The sequence below is a fragment of the Leucoraja erinacea genome, chromosome 15 (assembly GCF_028641065.1).
Source record: "Leucoraja erinacea ecotype New England chromosome 15, Leri_hhj_1, whole genome shotgun sequence".
NCBI lineage: Eukaryota > Metazoa > Chordata > Chondrichthyes > Rajiformes > Rajidae > Leucoraja > Leucoraja erinaceus.
This window is the reverse complement of record NC_073391.1, coordinates 43,932,259-43,959,569: the sequence shown is the minus strand read 5'-3', so window position 1 is coordinate 43,959,569 and position 27,311 is coordinate 43,932,259. Positions and strand designations below refer to the sequence as shown.

General features: G+C 45.5%; 2 protein-coding genes across 8 annotated transcripts in view; both read right to left on the bottom strand.

The window, feature by feature from the left end:
* Positions 1–2,108: 2,108 nt before the first annotated feature.
* LOC129704298 (neuropeptide Y receptor type 4-2-like) lies at positions 2,109–5,767 on the bottom strand. The gene is made up of 2 exons (XM_055647335.1): positions 5,523–5,767; positions 2,109–4,119 (listed from the first exon to the last, which is right to left on the bottom strand). Exon 2 carries the CDS (start codon positions 3,997–3,999, stop codon positions 2,881–2,883), a length of 1,119 nt encoding a protein of 372 aa, XP_055503310.1. The 5' UTR covers positions 4,000–4,119; positions 5,523–5,767; the 3' UTR covers positions 2,109–2,880.
* A 2,254-nt stretch (positions 5,768–8,021) lies between these two features.
* The window catches only part of hells (helicase, lymphoid specific), a 40,625-nt gene continuing 21,335 nt past the window's right edge, over positions 8,022–27,311 (bottom strand). For all 7 annotated transcript variants that reach the window (XM_055647333.1, XM_055647334.1, XM_055647329.1 and 4 more), the window contains exons 12-22: positions 26,575–26,671; positions 26,092–26,250; positions 24,894–25,039; positions 23,502–23,640; positions 18,665–18,748; positions 17,606–17,725; positions 15,828–15,944; positions 13,223–13,382; positions 10,724–10,820; positions 9,693–9,769; positions 8,022–9,103 (exon numbers count right to left, since the gene is read on the bottom strand). In XM_055647333.1, the coding sequence (XP_055503308.1) occupies positions 8,997–9,103; positions 9,693–9,769; positions 10,724–10,820; positions 13,223–13,382; positions 15,828–15,944; positions 17,606–17,725; positions 18,665–18,748; positions 23,502–23,640; positions 24,894–25,039; positions 26,092–26,250; positions 26,575–26,671 (1,303 nt within the window). In that variant the 3' untranslated portion in view covers positions 8,022–8,996. The remainder of the gene's footprint in view (positions 9,104–9,692; positions 9,770–10,723; positions 10,821–13,222; positions 13,383–15,827; positions 15,945–17,605; positions 17,726–18,664; positions 18,749–23,501; positions 23,641–24,893; positions 25,040–26,091; positions 26,251–26,574; positions 26,672–27,311) is intronic.

Here is a 27,311-nt window from a genome sequence, read left to right as displayed (position 1 = left end):
TACGAAAATCAGTGGTGCACCCATACCAAGGTCTGTTCCCAGGCTCTTTGCATTCAATAGAGCTGATGAATTCGTCCTCACATAGTAATGTGAAATATGTTTTAAATTGACTAAAATACACAATACAGCCATGTCCCTTCCTCGAGAGCCCAATAAATTGTTGATTGAACTCTGAAACTCTTGGCATCCGATGTATTTCTTCCACATAGGATATTCCAAGTGTCGCTGTGTGTGCTGTGGGTGACGGTAGTGAAGTGTTTATCCTTAATGTCCCCCCACCAACCTCCATCATTTCACTAACTTAGTAATTCAATCATTTAGCTTGCTTCACCCCTCGGTGGGTGAAATCTTGCCTCTTCTACTGGTTAACACGATGACATAGAAACATAGAAAATAGGTGCAGGAGTAGGCCATTCATCCCTTTGAGCCTGCACCGCCATTCAATATGATCATGGCTGATCATCCAACTCAGTATCCTGTACCTGCCTTCTCTCCATACCCCCTGATATCTTTAGCCACAAGGACTACATCTAACTCCCTCTTAAATATAGCCAATGAACTGGCCTCAACTACCTTCTGTGGCAGAGAATTCCAGAGATTCAACAGTCTCTGTGTGAAAAATGTTTTTCTCATCGCGATCCAAAAAGATTTCCCCCTTATCCTTAAACTGTGACCCCTTGTTCTGGACTTCCCCAACATCGGGAATAATCTTCCTGCATTTAGCCTGTCCAACCCCTTAAGAATTTTGTAAGTTTCTATAAGATCCCCCTCAATCTTTTAAATTCTAGCGAGTACAAGCCGAGTCTTTCTTCATATGAAAGTCCTGACATCCCATGAATCAGTCTGGTGAACCTTCTCTGTACTCCCTCTATGGCAAGAATGTATTTCCTCAGATAAGGAGACCAAAACTGTATGCAATCCTCCAGGTGTGGTCTCACCAAGAACGGAGATGAGAACTTTTTCACACCCAGAGAGTTGTAAATCTGTGGAATTATCTGCCTCAGAAGGCAGTGGAGGCCAATTCTCTGGATGCTTTCAGGAGATAGTTAAAGATAGCGTAGTCAGGGGATATGATGAGAAGGCAGGAACGGGGTACTGAATGTGGATGATCATCCATGATCACAGTAAATGGCGGTGCTGGATAGAAGGACCGAATGGCTTACTCGTGCACCTATTGTCTATTATTTATTGTCTATTCTATTCCTAGAACATGTGAACTTGTGATTCAAAGTCAATCCATCACGAAGGTGTACAATATAGCTTATTGCAATGCATTGGAAACTGACAAGCGACTCACGATCAATTACACTAACCAGTTTACTAACTTCAGTCAAAGCAGCTATTTTTTTATTTCTCTTTAACGTGACATAATAAAAACCAACACAAAACACAGCAACGATAAACAGCGTATCTATTGATAGAATACACAACTTGCTTTTCATTTAGTGAGTTTCAAGGAGTATATATCTCTTAATACATTAAGACCAATATGTTTGAACCATGTGTAAAGAACATTGTTTTAAAGAGAAAACAGCAAACTAGTTTAGGAACGAAATAGCGGAGAAGCTCATCACCAAAATTTTGACCCATGTAAATTTGATCCTAAAATACGTATATTCACCAGCAAGATCATTAACTCGCCATTACTTATTTGTAATGTAATCCAAATTGTTTGAGTGACTATCATATATATTTAAGACATATTTTAGACACGGGAGAGAATTGAATTTGAATTGTTAGGGCTGGAGTGAGAGAGTGATTCGAGGCATCGAGTCATACACCACGGATACGGGCTCTTCGGCCACTGCTCCACGTTTGGCCCATATCTCGTTGAACCTTTCCAATCCACCTACCAGTCCAAATGCCTTTAAGATGTTGGTGTTCTACCTGCCTCAACTACTTCCTCTAGACAGCTCGTTCCATACCAGCATCCTCCGCTGGAAAAAGCCCCCCCCCCCCCCCCCCCCCCCCCCCCCCCCGCACCCCCCCCCCCAAACTGATGGCTTCCAGTTCTCGATTCTCCAACCATGAGAAAATAACTATGTGTCCACCTATCTATTCCTTTTACACATCTCTAAATGTCCACCCCCCTCCCTCCCTCCCCCAGCCTCCTGTGCCCCCAGGAATAAAGTCTTATTTTATAGTCCACCCCTCCTCTCCCTATAGCTCGGGCTGTAACATCCTGGTAACATCCACGTAAATATCTTCAACGCCTTTTCCAACTTAATGGCATCTTTCCTGGAGCATAAGGTCATAAGATCGAATCTGAACATGAGGTCATAAGATCATGAGCTCATAAGGAATAGGAATAGAATTAGGCCATTCGGCCCATCAAGTTTACTCCGCCATTCAATCTATCTCTCCCTCCTAACCCCTCTGCCACTAACACCACTCCTAACGCCACTGATCTATCTCTCCCTCCTAACCCCGTTCTCCTACCTCTCTCTCTCTCTCTCTCACGGACTAATCAAGAATCTATCTATTTGCGCCTCACAACATCTCCACTGACTTGGCCTCCACAGCCGTCTGTGGCAAAGAATTCCACAGATTCACCACCCTCGGACTAAAGAAGAACATAATGCTCCCAGCGCGGCCTTACCAATGTCTTGCTTGCCACATCTCGAAGATGTGCGGGTTTAAGGGTGAATTTGCCTCGGTAAAACGGTCCCTAATGCTTGGGGGAGCGGATGAGAAAATGTGATACCCCTTGAACCAGTGGTAACGGGTGATCGGTCGGCGATGCATTCGGTAAAAGCCTGTTTACATGCGGTAGCTCCAAGCTCGAAGTTTGTCTGTGAAAACGGCCAAAGTGTGAGAGCTCTCTTTGCGAGGCAGCATGCCTTCTTTGCCCGTCAAACAGAGATGGCAACCAGCGCCTTTTTAATCATGGCACGTTACTCGTGCAACTCGCAGCGAGGTCTTGGAGAGTTCGGTGTTCAAGGTGGACAGCGGAAAATGTTCGCAGTCTTCATGCCTCTCCCAGTCGCAATGGACGATGATGGCCCACAGCTCCTTCTTGAAGTTATTGTTGAGGAAGCCGTAGACCACAGGGTTAATGCAGGTGGAAGCCATCCCGGCCAGGTGGCACAGGGAGAAGATGAGATTGTGGTCACAGGACATCATCGCCTCCATGTCCCAGTCCGCGATGATATTGAACACGTTCAGCGGCAGCCAGCAAAGTCCGAATGCGAGGACCAGCAGACCCAGTATCGCGGTTATCTTCCTGACCTTCGACGCCCTGGGTCTTCGGACTTCACCGGCTTTGCCCAGCAGGTCCTTCTTGGTCCTCAGCCTGGCGTATATCCATCCGTAGCACACGGCAATGAAGGCGAGCGGCGCGCAGTACTGAAAGGCGAAGAGCCAAGTCGTGTAGATCAGCTTGTGCTGCCTGCTGGGCCACGACTCCATGCAGATTGGCTGAGTGAACGAGGGCGCGATGGGGTCCCCGATGTCCGCCAAAGGCTCATCGGTCAGCACGTGGAATATCAGGAAAGGCAGGGAGACGAGGCACGCCGCCGCCCAGATGGCCACCATGCTCAGGTAAGCCTGGGGCACGCTTGGCTTCCAGCCCGTGGGGTTGATAATGAGCTGATACCTTTCCAGGGCGATGACCACCAGAGAGAGAATGGACACCGTCACGGACAGGCACTGGACGAAGGGCACCGCCTTGCACAAAAGCTGGCCGAAGACCCAATAGTCCATCAGCGTGTAGACTATCGTGAAGGGCAGGCAGAACACGTCGATCATGATGTCCGCGAAGGACAGGTTGGCGATCAGCGTGTTGGTCACGTTCCTTTTGCCCTTCTGCTTGGCGATCACGCAGATCAGGCAGATGTTTCCCAGCAGCCCAAAGACCAGGACGGCGCAGTAGGAAGCCACCAGGAAACCGGTGAGGGCTGCCGAGGCCGGGCAAGGGTTCCCGAAGTCGGCGAACCCCCAGCGGGACGCGTTGAAGGGAGGCGAACAGTTATTAGAGCGGGGAATGGGACCATCATCCATGGAGGGCGAACCAGCCTCAGCCCGCAGTCACATTGGCTCACAAGCGCACAGGGAGTAACATGTCCATCTGCGACTCAATTCCATCCTCAATTCAATGAGGAAGTGGAGCACAACAACGATCTGTGGGCGAGAAACACAAGATTGAAGCCATTAAGACATAGACATGGTCACAGAATCATAGAATGGAAACAGGCCCTTGGGCCCGACTTGCCCACACGGACCAACATGCCCCATTTACACTAGTCCCACCGGCCTGGGACACTTCCTCAGACTGGACGAGGCTCCCAACCAAGAGAGAGAAGACAAGATAAATTTAATTGTCACGTGTGCCAAATGGCACAGTGAAATGAATTCCCATACAGCCATACAATAAAAATAAACAGGACTCAACACACTATAGAATTCAACACAAAACATCCCCACACAGCAGAACCAAAGTTTCCCACTATGTGGGAAGGCACCAAAGTCAGTCTCTTCCTCCACTGTTCCCAAGAACATCACCTATCGGTGTTCTCCAGAGATGCTGCCTGAACGGCTGAGTTACTCCGGCACTTTTTGTCTTTTTTTTAATGTTGCAAACCAGCATCTGCAGTTCTGTGTAACGCCACCTCTAGCAGTAAACGCATCTCAAGTAGTGCTGGTAATACAGTGAACTCATCTCTCCCATCATAGAGTCACAGTGATACAGCATGGAAACAGGTCCTTCGGCCCAACTTGCCCACACCGGCCGACATGTCCCAGCTACACTAATCCCACCTGGCCGCTGTGGTTTGGTCCATATCCCTCCAAACCTGTCCTATCCATCCACCTGCCTAACTGTTTCTTAAATGTTGAGATAGTCCCTGCCTCAACTACCCCCTCTGTCAGCTTGTTCCATACAACCACCACCCTTTGTGTGAAACCGAGTTACCCCTCAGATTCCTATTAAATCTTTTCTTCTTCACCTTAAACCTATGTCCCCTGGTCCTCGGTTCACCTACTCCGGGCAAGAGACTGTGTGCATCTACCCGATCTATTCGTCTCATGATTTTAAATACCTCAATGAGATCGCCCTTCACCCTCCTGCGCTCCAAGGAATAGAATCCCAGCCTGCTCAACCTCTCCCTATAGATCAGACCCTCTGGTCCTGGCAACATCATTGATAAATAAGTGAATGTGCCCATCCCGGAGCTGATCATATATGAAACCTACTTCACCTAGTTAGTAATGCAGTGAATCCAGCTCTCCCATGTCGGCATTCCATTAACGCCTTTGATGTCTCTTTTCCACACCTTTCCTTTCCTATCTCTCGTCTCTCCCTCTCCCCTGACTCTCAGTCTGAAGGTTCTCGACCCGAAACGTCAATCATTCTTTCTCCCCAGAGATGTTGCCTGTCCCGTTGAGATACTCCAGCATTTTGTGTCTATCTTCGGTGTAAACCAGCATCTGCAGTTCCTTCCGAGGCAATATTTTTTTTTTAAACAGTGGCGGCGTGGTTCCCGACGCGTTTTTGCATCTTATTTGCCACCGATCATTTCGCTTACCTGCACAGCCCACAGTTACTAGTCCGATGATGCTCTTGGTCCACTTAAGGATGCGAAGCTCCTAATATTTCTAAGGTGCCTGACAAAGCGAGATGGGCAGGGCTGGGTTATTCGATGCTGGAAGAACGCTGTTTAAATACTCTTCACTCGACCGCCCTGGTTGGATCAGCGGGAAGCGCGATCGCCCTCTGCCGAGACGCAAATGTACACAGAACGATTTGTCGAATCAACCCTTCCCATATATTTAAACCTGCCCCTCATCGCAATTTTAATTTCCATTACAAAGGGTCACAGTTTAAGGATAAGGGGGAAATCTTTTAGGACCGAGATGAGAAAAACATTTTTCACACAGAGAGTGGTGATTCTGTGGAGATTTCTGCCACAGAAGGTAGTTGAGGCCAGTTCATTGGCTATATTTGAGAGGGAGTTGGATGTGACCACTTGTGGCTAAAGGGATCAGGGGGTATGGATAGAAGGCAGGTAAAGGATATTGAGTTGGATGATCAGCCATGATCATATTGAATGGCGGTGCAGGCTCGAAGGGCCGAATGGCCTACTCCTGCACCTATGTCTATGTTTTTATTACACTTACAAAAACACAGACAATTAAGTCCTCGTCATTTAATAGGGCATCAACGCCAAACTACTTATTTAAGAACCCAAACGTATCTCGCTCGGATCAAACCGAGTTAAGATGCAGTCACGAGGAACTACAGATAGATACAAAGTGCTGGAGGAACTCAGCGGGTCAGGCAGCATCTCTGGAGAGAATGAATAGGTGACGTTTTGAGTCTTCTGGGGACTTCTGTTCCGACCCGAAACGTCGCCTGTTCGTTATCTCCAGAGATGCTGCCTGACTCGCTGAATTACTCCAGCATTTTGTGTCTATCTTCGGTATAAACCAGCATCTGCAGTCCATTCCTACAGCAGATGTTGGAGAAGGATCCCGACCCGGAACGTCACCTAACCATGTTCTCCAGTGATGCTGCCGCAGCAGCTGAGTTACTCCAGCACTGTCTTTTTGGGCAGACGTTGGAATCTTGATCTAAACACAAAGTGCAGCAGGAACTCAACTGCACAAGCAGCATATGTGGAGGGAATAGACAGACAACATTCAGGCTGAAGGGTCCCGACACGAAATGTCGTCTGTCCACTCCAAAGATTACAGAGGAGCTTTGGTCCACTCCAGCCACAGATGTTACCCGACCCACAGAGTTCCTCCGCTATTGTTTATGTTAAGGTGTGTTGGCCGCTGGAGTCGTCTGCAATGATGGGTCCTCATTGGTAATGGGGCTTACAGATGGGGTTTTGTTGTGCGTGGGGAGTAGTGAAAGGAGAGGAAAGTTGAAAGCGCCGACCAGTGATCACCCAATACACGAGGAACAATTTACAAACGCCAATGTCTGTATGTCTTTGGAGTGTGGATGGAAACCCTAGCACCCGGAGAAAGCTCAGGCAGTCACGGGGAAAAGGTACAAACTACATACACACACCACCCGTAGTCAGGATCGAACCCAGCCAGGTCTCTGGCGCCACTAAAACACCAGTGACCTCTCCTGGAGCTGCACACCGACTCTGAGACTTGTATCTTGTGGAATAAACTTTAACAGGCAGGCCATGTTTATCGTGCAAGTGCCTGAGAGACACTTCAAACCTTGTACCTGCCTCACTACCTCATATGGCAGCTCATTATATATATCACCATCATATCTTCGTCACAAAGCCCATCCCTTTTTTCTCCACCTCTGCATTTTTTTTTCTACTTAGAGTGATGCGTGCCTGGATCGTGCTTCCAGGGTTGGTGATCGAGATAGAGGTATTTAAGTGGCTTTTGGATGGGAATGTGGATATGCAGGGAATGGAGGTATATAGATCCATGCAAGCAGAGGCATTGAGCTAATTTGGCATCATGTTGGGCACAGACATTGTGGGCCCGTTCCTGAGTTGTACGTTTTGGAGACAAGGAAAAATACCAGCGTAATGAACAATGTTAAACCTTTATTTCTAATAAAAACATTTTTGTACAGTTTATACAAGAGCATTCAACACAATGGGGAGTGAAGTTGGAAGAATGTTTCCCAGAAGGCTGAATCGTTACGAGTCCTGACAACTATTTTCGTTAAAAATATATAGCAGGGCCAGTCTTGTACCTTTGGTGATTGACACAAAGCTACACCAAGCAACCAACTGGAAATGCAGTGTACAAGTGTTGCAAACATCTTCACCAAGTATCCGTTTAATCCCCGTGCAATTACCCAACATGAAAACAAAGATGCCCAAGGAAACAAATTTCAGGTGTGCGACTTAATTTTAAGTACAAAATCCACACACACACCCACCCTTTCATTCATTCTCTTCAGTTCTAACAGAACTGCACTACCATCGGCAAAGTAGGAAAAAAAAAGACAAAACTGCTCCAAAAATTGGGCTTCATGATCCTGAGTAGTTGCAGGAGGCAGCATTTAACACCACCAGCCCCCCCCCCCCCCCCCCCCCCCCACCCCACCCCCACAACAGCATGCAACGCAGAGCAGGTGCAGGAGTGTGTAGAGCTCGTTAACGTAGCGTTCGTTAACGTTTCCATCGCAACTGCCATCTCCAGCCGTCGGAGCTGAAGGAGCCCGGGGATGTGACAAGATTCACCTCACAGAAGCGAGCAAATTAAACAAATAGCGGTTTCGACTCAAAGCGACAAATCGCCCAGAGGGGTTTGGAAAAGAGGGAGGAAAACCCTAGAGGAAAAAAAAACCTGCAGCCATCAATTTCTCAAATTTCACCATCATTAACCCAGGACAAAGAAAAAAAATTGCACTCTGTGATTTTCAAGTCAGAGTCAAAAAGGTCAGGGGGAGGGGAAAAAGAGAGAAACCAGACCTAACAACGCCATCCTCAGTGCCAATTTACTTTTAAAACAAGGTAAAATTGGTGTTTACCATTTCTCCTTTAGAGGCAAGGAAGACAACACGACTCACAGAAACACACATTGACAAATACACAGTCCGACCGACTGGTGCTAAATGCATCAGGAAGGCTCACATGCATTCCTGGTGTTCAAAATCCTGTCTCAGGGCCTCTGCCATGGCAATAAATGTGCAAATATCCTGGCAGGCATCAACCCCATGTACTTATGGACTAAACAAAAAACTGTACAGGTGAACAAAGCAAGAAAACAAAACTACTCTTTATTCTCCCAAAGAATTAGGAACCAACCTTCCTCAAGGATATCAGGTAGTATTAAATCTCAAAAATTAAACAAAAAATTGTCACCTGTATAACCCACTGTGCAAAACAAAACCACGTTAAATGAAGCAAAAAAATAAGCCCCGTATTTAAAAAAAAACCCTTCGAAACGGGGAATCGTGTTAGATCAATAAGACCAAGAATGCAGTTCAGAAAGCACCTCACATTGACCCATTCCCTGCAGGGTAGGATTAGTAACCATCTCCTGCCTGCAGAGGTGTGGTTGAGCAATGCTCACAGGCCACACAGCTGGATTTCCCCATTCGCCTCATCGTCGTTAAGTACTTTGAAAACTTTATCTGTCTGGCTATCCATTTCCGACTTCTGTTTCTTTGCTTGCTCTGCAAGGAAGCAAAACACAAAACACAAATCACGTTAGCGAATGCTCACCGAAGCTGAAGACTTGACATATCTTTAAACGGACTTTACTGGAGACTTTATCTTGCACTAAATGTCATTCCCTTTATCCTGTATCTGTACACTGTGGGCTGCTTGATTGCAATCATATATAGTCTTTACACTGACTGGTTAACACACCACAAAAAGCTTTTCACTGTACCTCGGTACACTTGACTACAAAATAAATCAAGCTGAATATAGGGTCAGAAGCAATTTCCTCACATTGATGACTGCAAGTATGGAACGTGGAAAGATAGCGTATAAAGTTCTCACACAGAGAGTGGTGAATCTGTAGAACTCTCTGCCACAGAAGGTAGTTGAGGCCAGTTCATTGGCTATATTTAAGAGGGAGTTAGATGTGGCCCCTGTGGCTAAAGGGATCAGGGGGTATGGAGAGAAGGCAGGTACAGGATACCGAGTTGGATGATCACATATGATCATATTGAATGGCGGTGCAGGCTCGAAGGGCTGAATGGCCTACTCCTGCACCTATTTTCTGTTTCTATGTAGTCAATGCCTCGATCCACTTACTGATTAGATCACTGCGATCCAGGAGTACCCGCAGTTCCGCATCACTGATCACTTTTTCACAGGATCCGTTCACAATTCTGTGGGAGGGGGAGGGAATTTTGAAGATGTTAAGTTGGGAATGTGATTTACTGTATAGTTAAACTAGTAGCCTGAAAATCAATCAACCGCTCATAAGGATGAATCCGAGACCAGTATTTTCTTCTGTTTGGAAATACAGGTCCACCACCGACATTCCGGCAACTTGTGGTCCAGCACCTCCTTTAATAGAACTTGGCTAACAACTGGCGAGAAGTGTTTAATATTAACAGGCTTATATATCCCAAACGAACATATGACAGGGCGAAGCTGATGCTTGCCCTTGTACGAGAGGTGCAAAATTCCGCAACATTCAGTTTCTCGACAAAACAGATTCACGGTGGAAAACATGAGACCGCAAAACATATTTTGAATCAAAACTTCACGTAGCTGGGACAGACGACAAATTATTTAGCTGCACTTTGCAGCTTCAGATGAAAGAATAGTGATTAGCGGTGAGTCGATAGTCGTCCCCCACAAAAATGTGGCACCTAGGCCGGGTGAGGTAGCCGATTTACACCGCATCGGGACTTCCTCACCGATTGGCAGGTCGAATGTGCCCCCCTGGGGTTCTGGAACTCCGGCCCGGCTGTAGTCGGCAGGTCTGTTCCCATAGCCAATCTCTGTAACCGATCGGCAGGTCAAATTTACTCCGGGCAGCCGTGCTCTGGAATTGATGCCAGGCCAGAGCCGGCAGAACCGTTCCTGGGATGTCAGGACTTTCATATGAAGAAAGACTGGATAGACTTGGCTTGTACAGAGCTGGGACAGACGACAAATTATTTAGCTACACTTTGCAGCTTCAGATGAAAGAATACTGACAACTGCAGGAGGGATTATGGCTACATCAGGCAATCAAAATAAAATGTATTTTTAAATTAAAACTTAATTAACTAGGCATGGTGGGGGGGATGATGACAAATCAGCAAAAGGGTGAGTCACACATCCTGGTTTACCTTTCATGATCCCGAGATTTCAGCAACTCCATCAGTTCAGAAGAATCCAGACTGTTCCGAGACTGGTTCAAGCCCGACTTGCCCCCTTTGAATTTATCTAAATCGATATCGAGAAAAACAAATATTGAGAATTCTGAATCAGACAAGAGAGACATGGTTTAGATATCTTGAAAGTGCAATTGGTTAAACAATTTATGTTATTGTCTCCTGGTGGAAATGCTGACAACAGTATAATGTCTCCTTGGAGACATAAGGAAATAGAGACAGAGAAAACATAGACAATAGGTGCAGGAGTCGGCCATTCAGCCCTTTGAGCCAGCACACGCCATATGATCATGGCTGATCATCCAGAATCAGTACCCCGTTCCTGCTTTCTCCCCATATCCCTTGATTCTATTAGCCCTGTGCTGTATCTAACTCTCTCTTGAAACCATCCTGTGAACTGGCCTCTATTGCCTTCTGTGGCAGAGAATTCCAGATTCACAACTCTCTGGATGAAAACATTTTTCCTCATCTCAGTCCTAAATGGCCTACCCCATATTCTTAAACTGTGACCGCTGATACTGGACACCCCCAGCATCGTGAACATTTCCCTTGCATCATGATGGGCAGATGCTGGAATCTTGCGTAGAACACAGTGCCGGAGTAACTCAGTAGGTCAGGCAAAATCAATGGAGGACGTGGATAGGGCAAAAGCCAGAGATGAAAAGACAAAAGGTGCAGGTAAGAGCAGAAGTGCGAATTATGAAGCCAGGTAGAAGGAGAGGGGGAGGGACGAGAAATAGTAGTAGACGCCGATTCACACAGCAAAAAAAAAGACAAAACGATGGGAGAACTCAGCAGATTGCAAAGAACATGGATAGGTGGCATTTTGGGACAGGCCATTGTTCAAAAGACCTGCTGACTTACACCCGCACTGTCTTTTTTGTAAGAAAGCATTGCAGACAGCCGATCTTTTTGCTCAGTTTGTCTTGGGTTTTGGCTCAGATACCCAGAACCACAATCCAATTCTCTGTAATGTTGCACTCCATTTCCCCAGCCCCCCCATCCTATCCACAGCTCACTGGTTAATGCAAACAACAAGAGCTTAAAAACTGTACTCCTTGGAGCACAGGATGATGAGGGGTGATCATATAGTGTTGTACAAGAGAAGAATAGATCAGGTGCATGAAGAGTCTTCTCCCCCCCCCCCCCCCCCAGTTGGGAAATTCAGAACCAGGTGACATAGGTTTATGGTGAGGGGGTAAACATTCAATAACAAAATCTGAGGGGCAACCTTTTTGTTAAAAATACAATGGGTGGTGGGCACCTCCAGAGGAGGTAGTTGAATCAGGTGCTATCACAAAATTTAAGAAACGTTTAGACAGGTACATGGATAGGATAGGTTTAAAGCGAAATAGGCCGAAGGCTGGCAGGTGGGACGAGTATAGATGGGACAAGCTGGTCAATAGACAATAGGTGCAGGAGTAGGTCATTTGGCCCTTCGAGCCAGCACCGCCATTCAAAGTGATCATGGCTGATCATCCCCAATCAGTACCCCGTTCCTGCCTTCTCCCCATATCCCCTGACTCCATTATTTTTAAGAGACGGTGTGGGCAAGTTGGGCGGAAGGGCCTGTTTGCACACTGTATGACTCCATGATTCTATATAGAAAAAATTCTATTCCAAAATAAAATTAAATGCTTTGCTTTCAGTGACAAATCTCAACTTGCAAACAGGGGCAATCTGAGCAACCAAATCAAGTTCCTTTCACAACAGACACAAAATACTGGAGCAACTCCGCAGGTCAGGCAGCATATCTGGAGAAATGGAATAGGTGATATTTCGGGTCGACACTCTTCCTCACGCTGAGGATCGACTCAAACGTCACCTTTTCATAAGGTCATAAGTGATAGAAGAATTAGGCCATTCGGCCCATCAGGTCTGCTCCTCCATTCAATCGTGGCTGATCTATCTCTCCCTCCTCATCCCATTCTCCTGCCTCCTTCCCTTAACCACTGACACCCACACTAATCAAAAATCTATTCATCTCTGCCTTAAAAATATCCATTGCCCTGGTAGACCCAAAATGCTGGAGTATCTCAGTGGGACAGGTAACATCTCTGGAGAGAAGGAATGGGTGACGTTTTGGGTCAAAACCCTTCTTTATTGACTTGGCCTCCACAGCCTTCTGTGGCAAAGTATTCCACAGATTCACTATCCTCTGACTAAACAAATCCCTCTTCATCTCATTCCTAAAGGAACGTCCTTTAATTCTGAGGCAATGACCTCAAGTCCTAGACTCTCCCACTAGTGAAACCATCCTCTCCACATCCACTCTATCCCAGCTGTTCACTATTCGGTAATAGTGAATATTTCCTTTTCTCCAGAGATGCAGCCTGACCCGCTGACTTACACCAGCATTTTGCGTCTTTCTTCGGTGTAAACTGCAGTTCATTCCCACACGTGAAGTTCCTCCCAACCTCCCTGCCGAGAAAATCCCAAACTTAAACCACCCACTTTTATGGATGACCATCTTCTCAAGCCGCCTCTTGGCTGTGGCTTTCTCCACGATCTTCTCGTCTATGGTATTGGCTGTTACCAGGCGATACACCACGACTGGTTTGGTCTGGCCAATCCGATGACATCGGTCCTGAGCTTGAAGATCAGCCTGGGGATTCTGGAAAACAATTGAGAGATGAGGAATTTCAACAATTATTGCCTATCAAGTACTGGAAATGGATGGATGCAAATCAAAACACCAGATGCTGGGGCACTCAACAGTACAGCACAGAAACAGGAACTGCTTTATGTTCGAGATACAGCGCCGCCACAAGCTCTTCAGACCGAAGATAGTCATAAAATGCTGGAGTATATCAGTGGGACAGGCAGCATCTCTGGAGAGAAGGAATGGGTGACGTTTCAGGTCACACCTTACATTCTTTATAACTGTGTGTGTGTGTGTCCCCCCCTCCCCTGAAGAATGGTCTCAAACCGAAACATCACCCATTCCTTTTCTCCAGAGATGCTGCCTGTCCCGCTGAGTTACTCCAGCTTTTTGTGTCTACCTTCGGTTTAAACCAGCATCTGCAGTTCCTTCCCACACCAGCCCTTTGGCCCACCGGGTTTGCACTGACCATCAATTACCCCATACCCCAACACTATTCTACACACTAGGGGTCAATTTACAAACTAACCAAAGCCAATTAACCAACAAACCTGCACGTCTTTGGAGAGTGGGAGGGAACCGAAGCACCAGAGTAAAAAACAACCCACATCGTCACAGGTAGAACATGCAAACTCCGTGCAGACAGCACCCGTAGTCAGGATCAAACAGGGATCCCTGGTGCTGTAAGGCAACAACTCTACCGGGGCACCACTGTGCCACACTTTGTAATGTGCAGTTTAGTCCATTTCAAACAATTCAAATTTACGATATTTCACTTGAATATGTGAGGCCAAATTCAGAAACTCCATCCAATGCAAAGGGAAACAGGCAATCCTGAGAACAGACCCTGGTATGGGCACTCCACTGATTGAGGTCACGTCTGCAATTGGATACAACAGAAGATGGAACAGTGCAGCACAGGAACAGGCCATTCGGCCCACAAGGTCCATGCCGAACTATGCTAATTTCAACAAATCTCCCCTGCCCACATGTGATCCATATCCCTCCATATTCATAACTAAAAGCCTTTTAAATGCAATTATCGTATCAGCGTACACCACGACTGCTTAAAGTAACATGCCCCACACATCTCTTTAAAATTTTCCTATCTCACCTTAAACCTTTGCCATCTAGTCATTGACCTTTCTATCCTGCGAGAAAAGTTCAGACTGTCTACCCAACCTATGCCTCTCTTAATCTTAAATACTTCCATCAGCCCCCCCCCACCCGGACAGACGATGTCTCAAATCGGGACCCTTTCTCAGATGCTGCCCAACCCACTGAATTCCTCCAGTACTTTGTTTATTGTTCAAGATTCCAGAATCTGCAGTATGTTTTGTCTCCATATGGTTTAAGTTAACTCAGGCTGAAGGAATAGAGGAAGCAATAGGGACATGTTTTAAATTGTGTAAATGAGGGTCAGAAGTGTCACTGAGAAAAGGGGAATGCTGCAAATACACATCAGATTAGCCAGTCCTCGAGGAGCGCAAAAAAATAATTTAATATTATTTTAGGACAACCCTACGGCATCGCGGAGCACTTCCATTCAGCCCGCAGAGACAAATCAAAGGTTCTTTACCCCTTCTAACCTGTCGCCATCTCCACCCTTCCCTCCAAGACCTGACTCCCAACTGCTAATAGACACAAATCTGTAGTTCCTTCCTACACATCCCTTCCGCCAATCATCCCCTCCTCCACTGCATTCACCCATCGTCTGAAAAAAGGTCGTAACCCAAAATGTTGCCTGTCCATTCTCTCCACAGACGCTGCCCGATTTGAGTTTTCCTCCAGACAATTTTACAGAGGCCAGTTAAACTACAAATCCGCACGTCTTTGGGATATGGGAAGGACCGGAGCACCTGGAGGAAACCCATGCGGTCACAGGGAGAATGTGCAAACTCCACACAGACAGCACCCATGGTCAGGATTGAATCGGTTTCTCTGGCGCTGTGAAACTGCTGCTCTACCAGTTATTCCACTGTGCTGCCCCATGAAAAAATAAACACATTGCTTAAAATCAAACACTGGTTTAAGTACTTATACAAGTGCTTCAAAGTGCCTATGAAAGGCTTGGATAGCGTGGATGTGGACTCGTGAGAGTCTAAGACTAGAGGTCATAGCCTCAGAATTAAAGGACGTTCGTTCAGGAAGAAGGTGAAGGAGGAATTTTAGTCAGAGTGGTGAATCTGTGGAATTCTCTGCCCACAGAAGGTTGTGGAGGCAAAGTCAGTGGATATATTTAAGGCAGAGATAGATAGATTATTTGCTTACTTCGGGTATCAGAGGTTATGGGGAAAAGACAGGAGAATGGGGCTAGGAGAGATAGATCAGCCATGATTGAATAGTGGTATAGACTTGATGGGCCGAATGGCCTAATTCAACTATCCTTTATGATCCAAATCTGGCTCAACCATCACTATCCATATCCTGGGAGGATTGTTTGGAAACAGTACTCACCCAGTCACTGTCGTAGATAATGACAGTGTCTGCTGCCGTCAGGTTAATGCCCAAACCACCAGCTCGAGTGCTCAGTAAAAAGATGAAGACTTCGGGATCGTTGTTGAAATTGTTTATCTGGAGATGAAAAAAACCAATATGGAACATAGTCTTGGAATGTATTCCATTAAGCCCCAAAAAATATAATCTGCATGGCAGTGTTAATTCAATGCAACTGGAAACTAATAACTGAGCATATGAAATAAGAACAGAAGAATGCCACATCTCCCAGGGCCTCTTAAGCTGCGACAAGCTTAAGTTTAATTGATTGAACTGAAAGATACAGCGAGGAAACAAGCCCTTCAGCCCGCCAAATTCCTTCTCATCATTGATCACGCTGGTTCTAAGTTATCCCATTTTCTCATCACACGAGGGGCAATTTACAGAGGCCAATTAACCAACAAGCCCACACGTTCTTGCACTGTGGGAGGAAACCCTAGGGCACCCGGAGGAAACTCATGCCAATCACAGGGAGAACGTGCAAACTCCACACAGACAGTGCAACCGCGGGCAGGATCGAGCCCGTTTCTTTGGCGCTGAATGGCAGCAGCACTACCATCTACACCATCCTGATGCTCCCAAAAAAGATGTGTTCCTTTTTCCCCCAAAGTGGACAACACTACTGTGATAAATATACAGTGTGGATTTAATGGCCCAATTTCACATGTTGACAAGTTCACATGTAGGCTTCAGCTTCTGGGCAAGGGGAGAATGCTCATAGTTCAGACTGTGAGGGAAGAGAACACAGGAGTAGTAGGTTTAGAGGGTACACTGGGGAAAGATATTGGCAGCTTCAGAGGCCAGAAGGGGAGAGATACATTCCCTTCCCTGACAATTTCTGTGCCAGGCCGGCCATTCAAAATTACTGGAAAGACGGTTTATAATTTTTTTTATGGGATTTGTATTCAACCACTTGGTTGTAAGGCAAGATTAGCTTTTACGGATTGGCTTTATCAGAGGTTATGGGGAGAAGGCAGGAGAATGGGGTTAGGAGAGAGCGATCAGCCATGAATGAATGGCGGAGTAGACTTGTTGGGCCAAATGGTCTAATTCTGCTCCTATGGTACACCCCTTGTTTCATCATGTTCTATGTAAAAAACATTCATGCCTAATCCTACTTTCCGGTCAGCTGGCTAATCTTCCATCCATGACAATATTATCTACTGTACCACGCCGTTCATAAGGAAGGAGAATTAGGCCATTCGGCCCATCGAGTCTATTCCGCCATTCAATCAGTTGATCTATCTTTCTTTCTCAATCTCATTCTGCTGCCTTCTGCCCATCACCCCCGACACCTATACTAATCAAGAATCTGTCAATCTCTGCTGTAAAAATATCCATTGACTTGGCCTACACAGCCTTCTATGGCAATAAATTCCACAGATTCACCACCCTCTGGAGAAATAAACGACTCCCCATCTTCTTTCTAAAGGTCGGTCCTTTTATTCTGCAGCTATGGCTTCTGGTCCTAGACTCTCCCACTAGTGGAAACATCCACTCCAGATCCACTCTATCCAGATTTACCCCCAATTCAATAATCTCTAATGCAGCATGAAACGTCTAACTTTCTTTGAATAACGAAGGCACTCCTCAATCTTAAAATTCAGTTTCTGATGCACATTACTTGAAAGGATATTCTTTGTTTGTTCAAAGTGGAACGGCAAAAGAATGCATAAAATGCTTTTCAACTGGCTTCAATACAAGAAAGTAGATTTAGGGCGCAGACTCGCAGAACATACATTTTCCTCACGCAGAGTGTAAGGCATGGATCCGTCTAACCGACTGTACTTGTAGTCTCTCAGGTAGCAGTAGTCCATCAAGATGTCCAGCATCGAGGTCATTTGAGAAAATAGTAGCACCTGTTCAAAATAAAAAGTTCTCCATCAGCTTGCCTGGTGATCTCGAGGTTAGGATTCAGCACGCTCACCGCCGTGACACAGGTTCGATTCCCGGTCAGGGAAACGCAGCTTTTATGAACGAGACGAGTTTGGAAGGACATGGACCAAATGCAGGCAGGTGGGATTAGTGTAGCAGGGACATGTTGGCTGGTGTGGGCAGGTTGGGGCCGAAGGGTGTATTACTCTATGACAGAATGCAGCACACAACTGGAATTAACACTGCACTAGTTACCGAAGAGTTTCCTGGTTTTATTTTTGAAAGACACCAGTGGCATCTTGCAGCAGCAAAAGGTAGGCGGGAGCTCTTTGCTCCAAAAGGTCAAATAACCATTTGCACCACGTGGCATAACAATCTTAAGATTTTATAAATCTACACTTGCTCATCAAGCATAAAGTTAACTCAAGAACCCTGAGAAACCAAAATAAAAGCATCAGTACTCAAATCTTGTGGAAAGACACATAGGGTTGACTAAAGTTTTTTAGTTTAGAGATGTAGCCTGGAAACAGGCCCTTCGGCCCATCGTGTCCACGCCAACCCTCAATCACCCATTCTCACTAGTTCTGTGATATCCCACTTTCTCATCCACTCCTTGCACACTGGGGGAAATTTACAGAGGCCAATTAACGTACAAACCCTTTGGGATGGAGAGGAAACTGGAGCACCCGGAGGAAACCTACGTGGTCACAGGGAGAATGTGCAAACTCCACACAGACAGCATCAGAGGTTGGATATGAACTGACATCCAACTAAAACCTCGGAACAAATGTCCATATTTCAAGCAGAGTGGTTTGCAGACATGCTGAATCCAAAATAAACAATATTATTGCTGGCTTTACTGGTTTTATTTCTTGTTTGATTTGCCGTTGTTCGTAAAGTGAGTGACGAATGTAGAGGATCACCTTGTGCCCCCTTTTGCTGAGTTCTGGCAACATTCGATCCAAAATGAGAAATTTTCCTGAACTTTTCACCAACTCTTCGTCTATCTGTAAAACATTTAAATAAAAAACACATCACATAAATACGGGAAGAATGTGCAAGTTAAACACAATTCTGCAGAGATTAAGCAACTAAAATATACAAACTTAAAAAAGAAGAAAATGTTGATCATGAGGCGAATTGAAAGGCCTTTAGTCACACAATTATATTTGGAGTTTAAAAAAGATAATTCTAAATATATCCATATCATTTGATAGTCTAATAACATGAACATGTTCTTTTTCAAAGCCCTAAAACACAAAGGTAAAAGGCAGATAATACCCTGAATTAAAAACAAAAGGAGGAAGGGGACTGTTCAAATAGAACATGAAACGTTTCAGAGCAATGTTTAGGCTTATGAAGGTCACAAAGTGGAAGAATAAACACAAGAGGCAGCGTGTTAAAAAGCGGAATTAATTTAAGATTACAAAACAATGATAAAATCAGATGATGAAAAATAAAGACCAAGTAGTCTCTTAAATAGAGAATGACGGAAAGGTCACAAAACAGGCCACCAAGCAGCAGTAGGGAGGTTGGGGATAACATCAAGCAGGAAATTATGGATGCATGTAGCAAAGGTACAGCAGTTATCATGGGTGACTTTAATCTACATATAGATTGGGCCAACCAAATTGGTAACAGCGCTGAGGAGGAGGATTGCTTGGAATGTCTATGGGACAGTTTTTTAAACCAATATGAAGAACCGATTAGAGGACAGGCCATTGTAGACTGGGCATTGTGTAATGAGGAAGGATTAGTTAGCGATCTTACACAAAAATGCTGGAGAAACTCAGCGGGTGCAGCAGCATCTATGGAGCAAAGGAAATAGGCAACGTTTCGGGCCGAAACCCTTCTTCAGACTGATGGGGAGTGGCGGGGAGAAGAAAGGAAAAAGGAGGAGGAGCCCGAGGGCTGAGGGATGGGAGGAGACAGCCCGAGGGCTGAGGAAGGGGATGAGACAGCAAGGGCTAACAAAATTGGGAGAATTCAATGTTCATGCCCACAGGATGCAGACTCCCCAATATGAGGTGCTGTTCCACCAATTTCCGGTGTTGCTCACTCTGGCTATGGAGGAGACCCAGGACAGAGATGTCACAGAAAGGGGTCAGTTAGAGAGGAGGTTGTGAAACTGTCTCCGGAGAGAGGAGAACTTCTTCAAAGTAGGCATACTTGTTTGCAGAATAAAAGGACCGACCTTTAGAAATAACTTGTTGTGCAAAGCCCCTTGGACAACATTGACTATAATATGGTGGAATTCTGCATTAGGATGGAAAGTGACACGATAATTCAGAGACTAGGGTCCTGAACGTCAGGAAAGGAAACTTTAAAGGTATGAGATGGGATTTGGCTAGGATAGGCAGGCAAATAATACTTAAAGGGTGACAGTGGAGATGCAATGGCAAAGAGTTAAAGACTGCATGGATGAACTCCAGAAATAGTTCATCCCAGTCTGGTGAAAAAAAATAAAATGTGGCTCTACTGTGGCTAACGATGGAAATCAAGGATAGTGTTATATAAATTGGCCAGAGAAAGCAGCAAACCGGAGGACTGGGAGAAATTTAGAACTGAACACAGGCCAAAGTGGTTAATTAAGAAGGGGCAAAAAGAGCATGAAAGAAAGCTTGTGAGGAATATAAAACTGACTAATAGCTTCTTTAGATATGTAAAAAGGAAAAGATTAGTGAAGACAAATATAGGTCCCTTACAATCAGAGACAAGTGAATTTATAATAGGGAAACAAGGAAATGGAAGAACAGTTAAACGAGTACTTTGGTTCTGTCTTCACTGAGGAAGACACAAACAATCTCTCAATTTTCACTAAGAAAGACACAAACAATCTCTCAGAAATACTGGAGGACTGAGGATCTAGTGGGAGGGAGGAGCTGAAGGGAATCTACATTAGTCAGGAAATGGCATTAGGTAAACTGTTGGAACTGAAGGCAGATTAATCCCCAGGGCCTGATGGTCTGCATCCCAGAGTACTCAAGGAGGTGGCCCTAGAAATCATTAATGCATTAGTGATCATTTTCCAACATTCTCTCGATCAATGTTCTCGTTGGATCAGTTCCTGTGCACTGGAGGGTAGCCAACTTCTTAAGAAACGGGGGAGAGAGAAAACATGGAATTATAGATCAATTAGTCTTACGTCGGTAATAGAAAGATGCTTGAGTCAATTGTTAAAAGATGTTATAGCAGCGCATTTGGAAAGCAGTGACAGGATTGGTCAAAGTCAGCATGGATTTATGATGGGGAAATCGTGCCTGACAGGCATGATATTCACCTCCAGAAAAAAAAAAAGGAAGTAATGGCTGGGGGTCCAGAAGGCCGATTTGCCCCCCCCCAGGAGATATGGGGGAAAAAGCAGGAACGGGGTACTGATTTTAGATGATCAGCCATGATCATATTGAATGTGCTGGCTCGAAGACTGAATGGCCAACTCCTGCACCTATTTTGGTATGTTTTTAGGTGTTAGTTTAGTTTATCGTCACGTACTGAGGTACAGTGAAAAGTTTTTGATGCATGCTAACCAGTCAACGGAAAGACAGTACATGATTACAATCGAGCCATCCTGTACACAGATACATGGTAAAGGGAATAATGTTTAGTGAAAGGGAAGTCCAGTAAAGTCCGATTAATGACAGTTGGAGGATCTCCAATGTAGTAGATAGCTCAGGTCTGCCCTCTAGTTGTTGGTATGATTTCAGCGTTCAGAGCAACCTGGATGCCTTTGCATGCAAGTCATCGGCACTTAACAAGATAACGTTTGATGGTCGAGACCCTTCTTCAGACTGATGTCCGGGGGAGTGGGCGGGACAGAGATAGAATGTAGTCGGAGACAGTAAGACTGGTGGGAGAACTGGGAAGGGGGAGGGGATGGAGAGAGAGGAAAAGAAAGGGCAATTTGAAGTTAGAGAAGTCAATGTTCATACTGCTGGGTGTAAGCTGCCCAAGCGAAATAGGAGGTGCTGTTCCTCCAATTTGCGCTGGGCCTCACTCTGACAATGGAGGAGGCCCAGGACAGAAAGGTCAGATTGGGAATGGAGTGAGAGTTAAAGTGCTGAGCAACCTGGAGATCTAGTAGGTTAAGGCGGACTGAGCAGAGATGTTCAGCAAAACGATCGCCGAGCCTGCACCTGGTCTCGCTGAAGTACAGACATTGGCACCTGGAATAGCCGATGCAGTAGATGAGGTTGGAGGAGGTGCAAGTGAACCTCTGCCTCACCTGAAGACTGTCGGGGTCCTTGGATGGAGTCGAGGGGGGAGGTAAAGGGACAGGTGTTACATCTCCCGCAGTTGTAGGGGAAAGTACCTGGGGAGGGGGTGGTTTGAGTGGGAAGGGGCGAGTTGACCAGGGAGAGGGAACGGTCTCTGCGTAAAGCAGAAAGGGGTGGAGATGGGAAGTGTGGCCAGTAATGGGATCCAGTCAAAGGTGGCAAAAGTGTTGCAGGATTATATGCTCTATGCGACGGCTGATGGGGTGGAAGGTGAGGACAAGGGGGACTGTCCTTGTTGCGAACAGTGGTAGGAGGAGCAAGAGCGGAGCTGCGGGATGTCGAGGAGACCCTAGTGAGAGCCACATCTATAATGGAAGAGGGGAACCCCCGTTTCCTAAAGAATGAGGACATCTCCAATGATCTAGTATGGAAAACCTCATCCTGGGCACAGATGCGTCGTAGACGGAGGAATTGGGATAGTCTTTACAGGACGCAGGGTGGGAAGAAGTGTAGTCTAGATATCTATGGGAGAAGTCAGTAGGTTTGTCGTAGATATTGGTCAATAGTCTGTCTCCTGTGATGGAAATGGTGAGATCCAGAATCTGTCTCCTGTGATGGAGTCACTGCTAACCATCAATTACCCATTCACACTAGTTCTATATAATCCAACTTTCTCATCCACTCTCTACACATTAGGCACAAATTTATTTTTCACATGCAGAGGCCTATTAACCTACAAACCCATCACGTTTTTGGGATGTTGGAAGAAACCCACGCAGTCTCAGAGAGTACATGCAAACGCCACACAGTGGAAGTCAGTATCGAACCAGGTCCTCGGCGCTGTGAGGCAGCAGCTCTACCAGCTGCGTCAGTGTGCTGTCCAGGTTCTGTCATTTCTCCCAAAGGTCAAATACCTGAATCCTGCATCGGCACAGATCATCACTTCCAGAGGATGAGCGCCTTCAAATGGGTATAGTTGGCAATTAATGCAAGAATGTTTAAAAAAAATAAATCAATTTGATAGTCCAGCCTCCCTTCTATTTATACCTCATCCTGCCTCGGCAAGGCCAGCAGCATAATCAAGGACGAGTCGCACCCTGGCCACTTCCTTTTCTCCACTCTCCCATCGGACAAAAGGTATAGAAGTGTGAAAACGCACACCTCCAGGTTCAGGGACAGTTTCTTCTCAGCTGTTATCAGGCGACTCAACCATTCAACTGCAACCAGAGAGCAGTCATGAACTACCATCTACCTCATCGACAACCCTCGGACCATCTCTGATCAGATTTTACTGGCTTTATCTTGCACTAAACGTTATTCCCTTATCATGTATCTGAACACAGTGAATGGCCTGATTGTAATCATGTATTGTCTTTCCGCTGGTTAGCACGCAACAAAAGCTTTTCACTGTACCTCAGTACACGTGACAATAAACTAAGACTAAAAACCAAAACAAAAGAGTTTTAACAAAAGACTTTTAACAATTAAAAAGAATTAAAACAAAAACTAAAAACGTAATCGAAGAGATGGTATTTTTTGTTATCACCTGAAACTGCTGGGTTCTGCGATCCAAAGGGTACTCTATTAGATAAGGATGGTTGCAGCACTTCCTGAGTAACATCAACACATTTTGCAATTTCAAGTGGACTTCTTTATCTTGTGGAACATATACATCCAACACAGGCCTGGTGAGAAATTTCAAGACCAGTTACTTTAAGGGAAGTTAGGCAAGAGCAAACATTTAATGATATCAGCTTGAATTCAATGGCATTCTATAAATACATTCAAGGTACAAGCCCTGTTGCACAACATTCGGCTTATGTTGACAATTCAATGCAAATCCAGTCATACAGCACATTTTAATTTAGATGCGCCTTGCGATACAGGCCCTTCGGCCCACCGACTCTGCATCGACCAGTGATCACCCCATACACTAGCACTAACCTACACACTAGGAACAATTTTTACAGTGTTACCACTCAATTAACCTACAAACCTGTATGTCTGGGAGGAAACCAGAGAAACACAGTCACGGGAAAAACGTATAAACTCCATGGAGACATCTGCTGTAGTCAGGATCGAACCCGGGTCTCTGGCACTGTGAGGCAGCAACTCTACCGCTGCACCACCGTGCCGCCCCAAAACCCGCATGGAAACAGGACATTCGGCCCAACTTGCGCATGCTGACCAAGATGCCCCATCGCCACTAGTCCCACCTACCCACGTTCAGCCCATATCCCTCCAAACCCTTCCTAACTACGTACCTGTCCAAGAATCTTGTAGCTTACGAGGGAGTGCTATTCTGCCAGAGGCGCAGTCTTTGAAATGCTAACCCTTAGGCAGAATAAAAAGATATCGTGGCAAGATTTCAAGCAAATAGTTGTTACTGAATTAACTGGTCATTAACCATGCACCATGAGGGCAGCACAGTGGCGCAGCGGTAGCGTTGCTGCCTTACAGTGCCAGGGCCCCGGGTTCAATCCTGACTGCAGGTGCTTAAGAAGGAACTGCAGATGCTGGAAAATAGAAGGTACACAAAAAAGCTGGAGAAACTCAGCGGGTGCAGCAGCATCTATGGAGATCTAAGAAGGGTATCGGCCCGAAACATTGCCCATTTCCTTCACTCCATAGATGCTGCTGCACCCGCTGAGTTTCTCCAGCTTTTTTGTGTACCTGACTGCTGGTGCTGTCTGTGCAGAGTTTACATGATCTTCCTGTGACCATGTGGGTTTTCTCCGTGTGCTCCGGTTTCCTCTCACATTCCAAAGAAGTGCAGGTTTGAAGGATAATCGTTGTCTGTAAATTGCCTACTGTGTTGGATAGAACAAGTTTACAGGCGATCATTGATGGGCTGAAGGGCCTGTTACCTTGCTGCATATCAAAGCTAGGTGTAATGGATTGATATAAAGTTGTGGACAGTTTTCACCCCATCACCTACCTCTGTTCACAGCTATTCTGCTGCTCTATCTCTGCAATTATTTTCTCCAAGTCAGCATCATCGCAACTCTCAGTATAATTCATTTCCTTCCTGCTTCGCCGTTTTGGCCGACCCGATGAGGTTAGTTGTGGCTTCTCCTGTTCAGGCTGTTTGGGAAGAGGAGAGAATTTGCGACAAGCTAAAAACAAGAGTTCTAAAACAGAACAAGAAGCAACTTAAGAAACAACAAATTGCTGGAGTGGCTCAGCGGGTCAGGCAGCATCCCTGGAGAGGGACCCTTTGGATCCTGTGAAGTCTGAAGAATTGTCACAACCATGAATGTCACCTATCCATGTTCTCCAGGGATGCTGCCTGACCCGCCGAGTAACTCCAGCATTTTGTGTCTTTCCTTGGTAAACCAGCATCTGCAGTTCCTTGTTTCTACAAAGAGCAACTTAATGCTCTTGGGTAGTTTACAACGCAATGTTAATCATTTACAGCAATGCCTCCCTTCCCCCTCCCTCTCTTCCGTGCCCCCTCTCCACCCTGATGCGCACCCATTTCTCCCACAAATTTCCACCCCTCTCCTCGAGTAACTCATCTTCTTTTTCCATCCTTCCTACACTTATCTGCCATCCCTAAGTCTATCATTTCTTTTTCATATACCCTCTCCTCTCCCCTTCCACCCTCCCTCCGGCTTTATATTCCACTCCCTGCTTTATCCGACACCCTTTTGTCTCCTTTTCACCTCCAGCCTTTAACTTTTACTCCACTTATCTGCTGATCAAATGCTCCCTCCTTCCAACCTGTAATCATCTATCCCTGGCCAGGCATTGCCACATCCCCAATTCCTTTGTGGTATCTCCCCCTCACTGCAATCCCGGTCAAGGAGAGATGGGGTATGTCGGTTTGCGGGAACTGTTCCAGTACTCTGAGCGCGTGTGCAGACTGGACTTTGAATTAAGGTGCCAATAATGTCGGCACCCTCCAGTGTAAAATGTGCAAAATTAATTTCACTGTGCAGTTTCATATGTGACAAATAAAGCACTATTAACGAATGCTCAATCAGTCTGAAGAAGGTCCCAACCCGAAAATGTCCTCTGTCCATTCCCTCCACAGATGCTGCCTGATCCGCTGCGTATTTCCAGCTCTTTGGGGTTTTTTTAAGCAATTTAATGATGTGGTTTACCACCACTTGATAGCAGGAGCACACACATACCTCCTGTCCTAGCAACGTTGAGATGGTCTTGTTAACTATGGCCGTGTAGAACGACTCCTGCTTCTTGCTCAGAGGTGCATAAACCACAACCTCCCGCTTTGGAGGAATATCCAGAGTGACGTCCGACTTCAACCTTCTCAGCAAGAATGGAGTCAGGATCTGCAACGGCCAAAGCAAACCACAGAGAATTTAACAACGAGGTGCTGCTTGACGCTTTCTCCAGTGCACCAGTTGGATTTCATAACCACTGACCTGCTTGGTATAAACCAGCATCTATAGTTCCTTTTCATCACATGGAGAAAATAATTTTTCAATTGCTTGAAACAATTAAATCTGTTCAATGAAAACAGCAGCTTCCAAATTAAACTAAACAATAGAGGAACCTATATAATTGGAGACTGAAACGATGTGGGGGATACAAGTGGGGAATCAAGTTAAATATCAATGTTCAGGAGCAGCCTTCATTTTTATAAAGGTAATTACCTGGTGAAGCATATGCAGAACACTTTGTTCCTGTTCACTGGCAACTATATCTTCAACATTTTCTGTGACGCTCGAAATGTCAAACCAGGATTCAAAACTGGGGAAATAAAGAATATTGTATATAACCAAAATAATTTATCACGCCACAGTTCAATTAACATTTTAACTTCATATTTTTAGGTTTAGCCTCTTGACAATAAGGTCTAACCTCCACCAGCCAAATCTATCCAAGCTATAGAAACATCTTGGTATGGCTAAAGTGCTGGAGCGGGACAGGCAGCATCTGCGGAGAACATGGACAGATGACTTTGTTTCAATTCTGGCCATTCTTCAGGACATAAACACCTTTACTAACATACCAAGTTCATGGCAGACACACAATAAGTACATTCTATAGGTAGAAACGCCTTTACTAATGTTCCAATCACCTTTCAATATGATTCGTATTTCTGCTGTAAAGATTGCGATTCGGGTTCTAAATTGAAGATCGACACAAAAAGCAGTAATTCAGCAGGACAGGCAGCATCTCTGGAGAGAAGGAATGGGTAACGTCTTTGCTACAGATCCTGCACTGAAGCATGCTTCACCCCTGAATTGGTTAAATAGATCTGCCAACTAGCCCAATGATTTGCTTTTATATGTTAACCTGGAAGTGAGCTTAATATGCAGACCATCTATGGAAGGCAACACGTTTTGACAATGTAGCGAATCAGATTCAGATTCAATTTTAATTGTCA

Excerpts from the sequence above, each read along its gene's own strand:
- LOC129704298 (XM_055647335.1), bottom strand. The coding sequence starts at position 3,999 with ATGGATGATGGTCCCATTCCCCGCTCTAATAACTGTTCGCCTCCCTTC.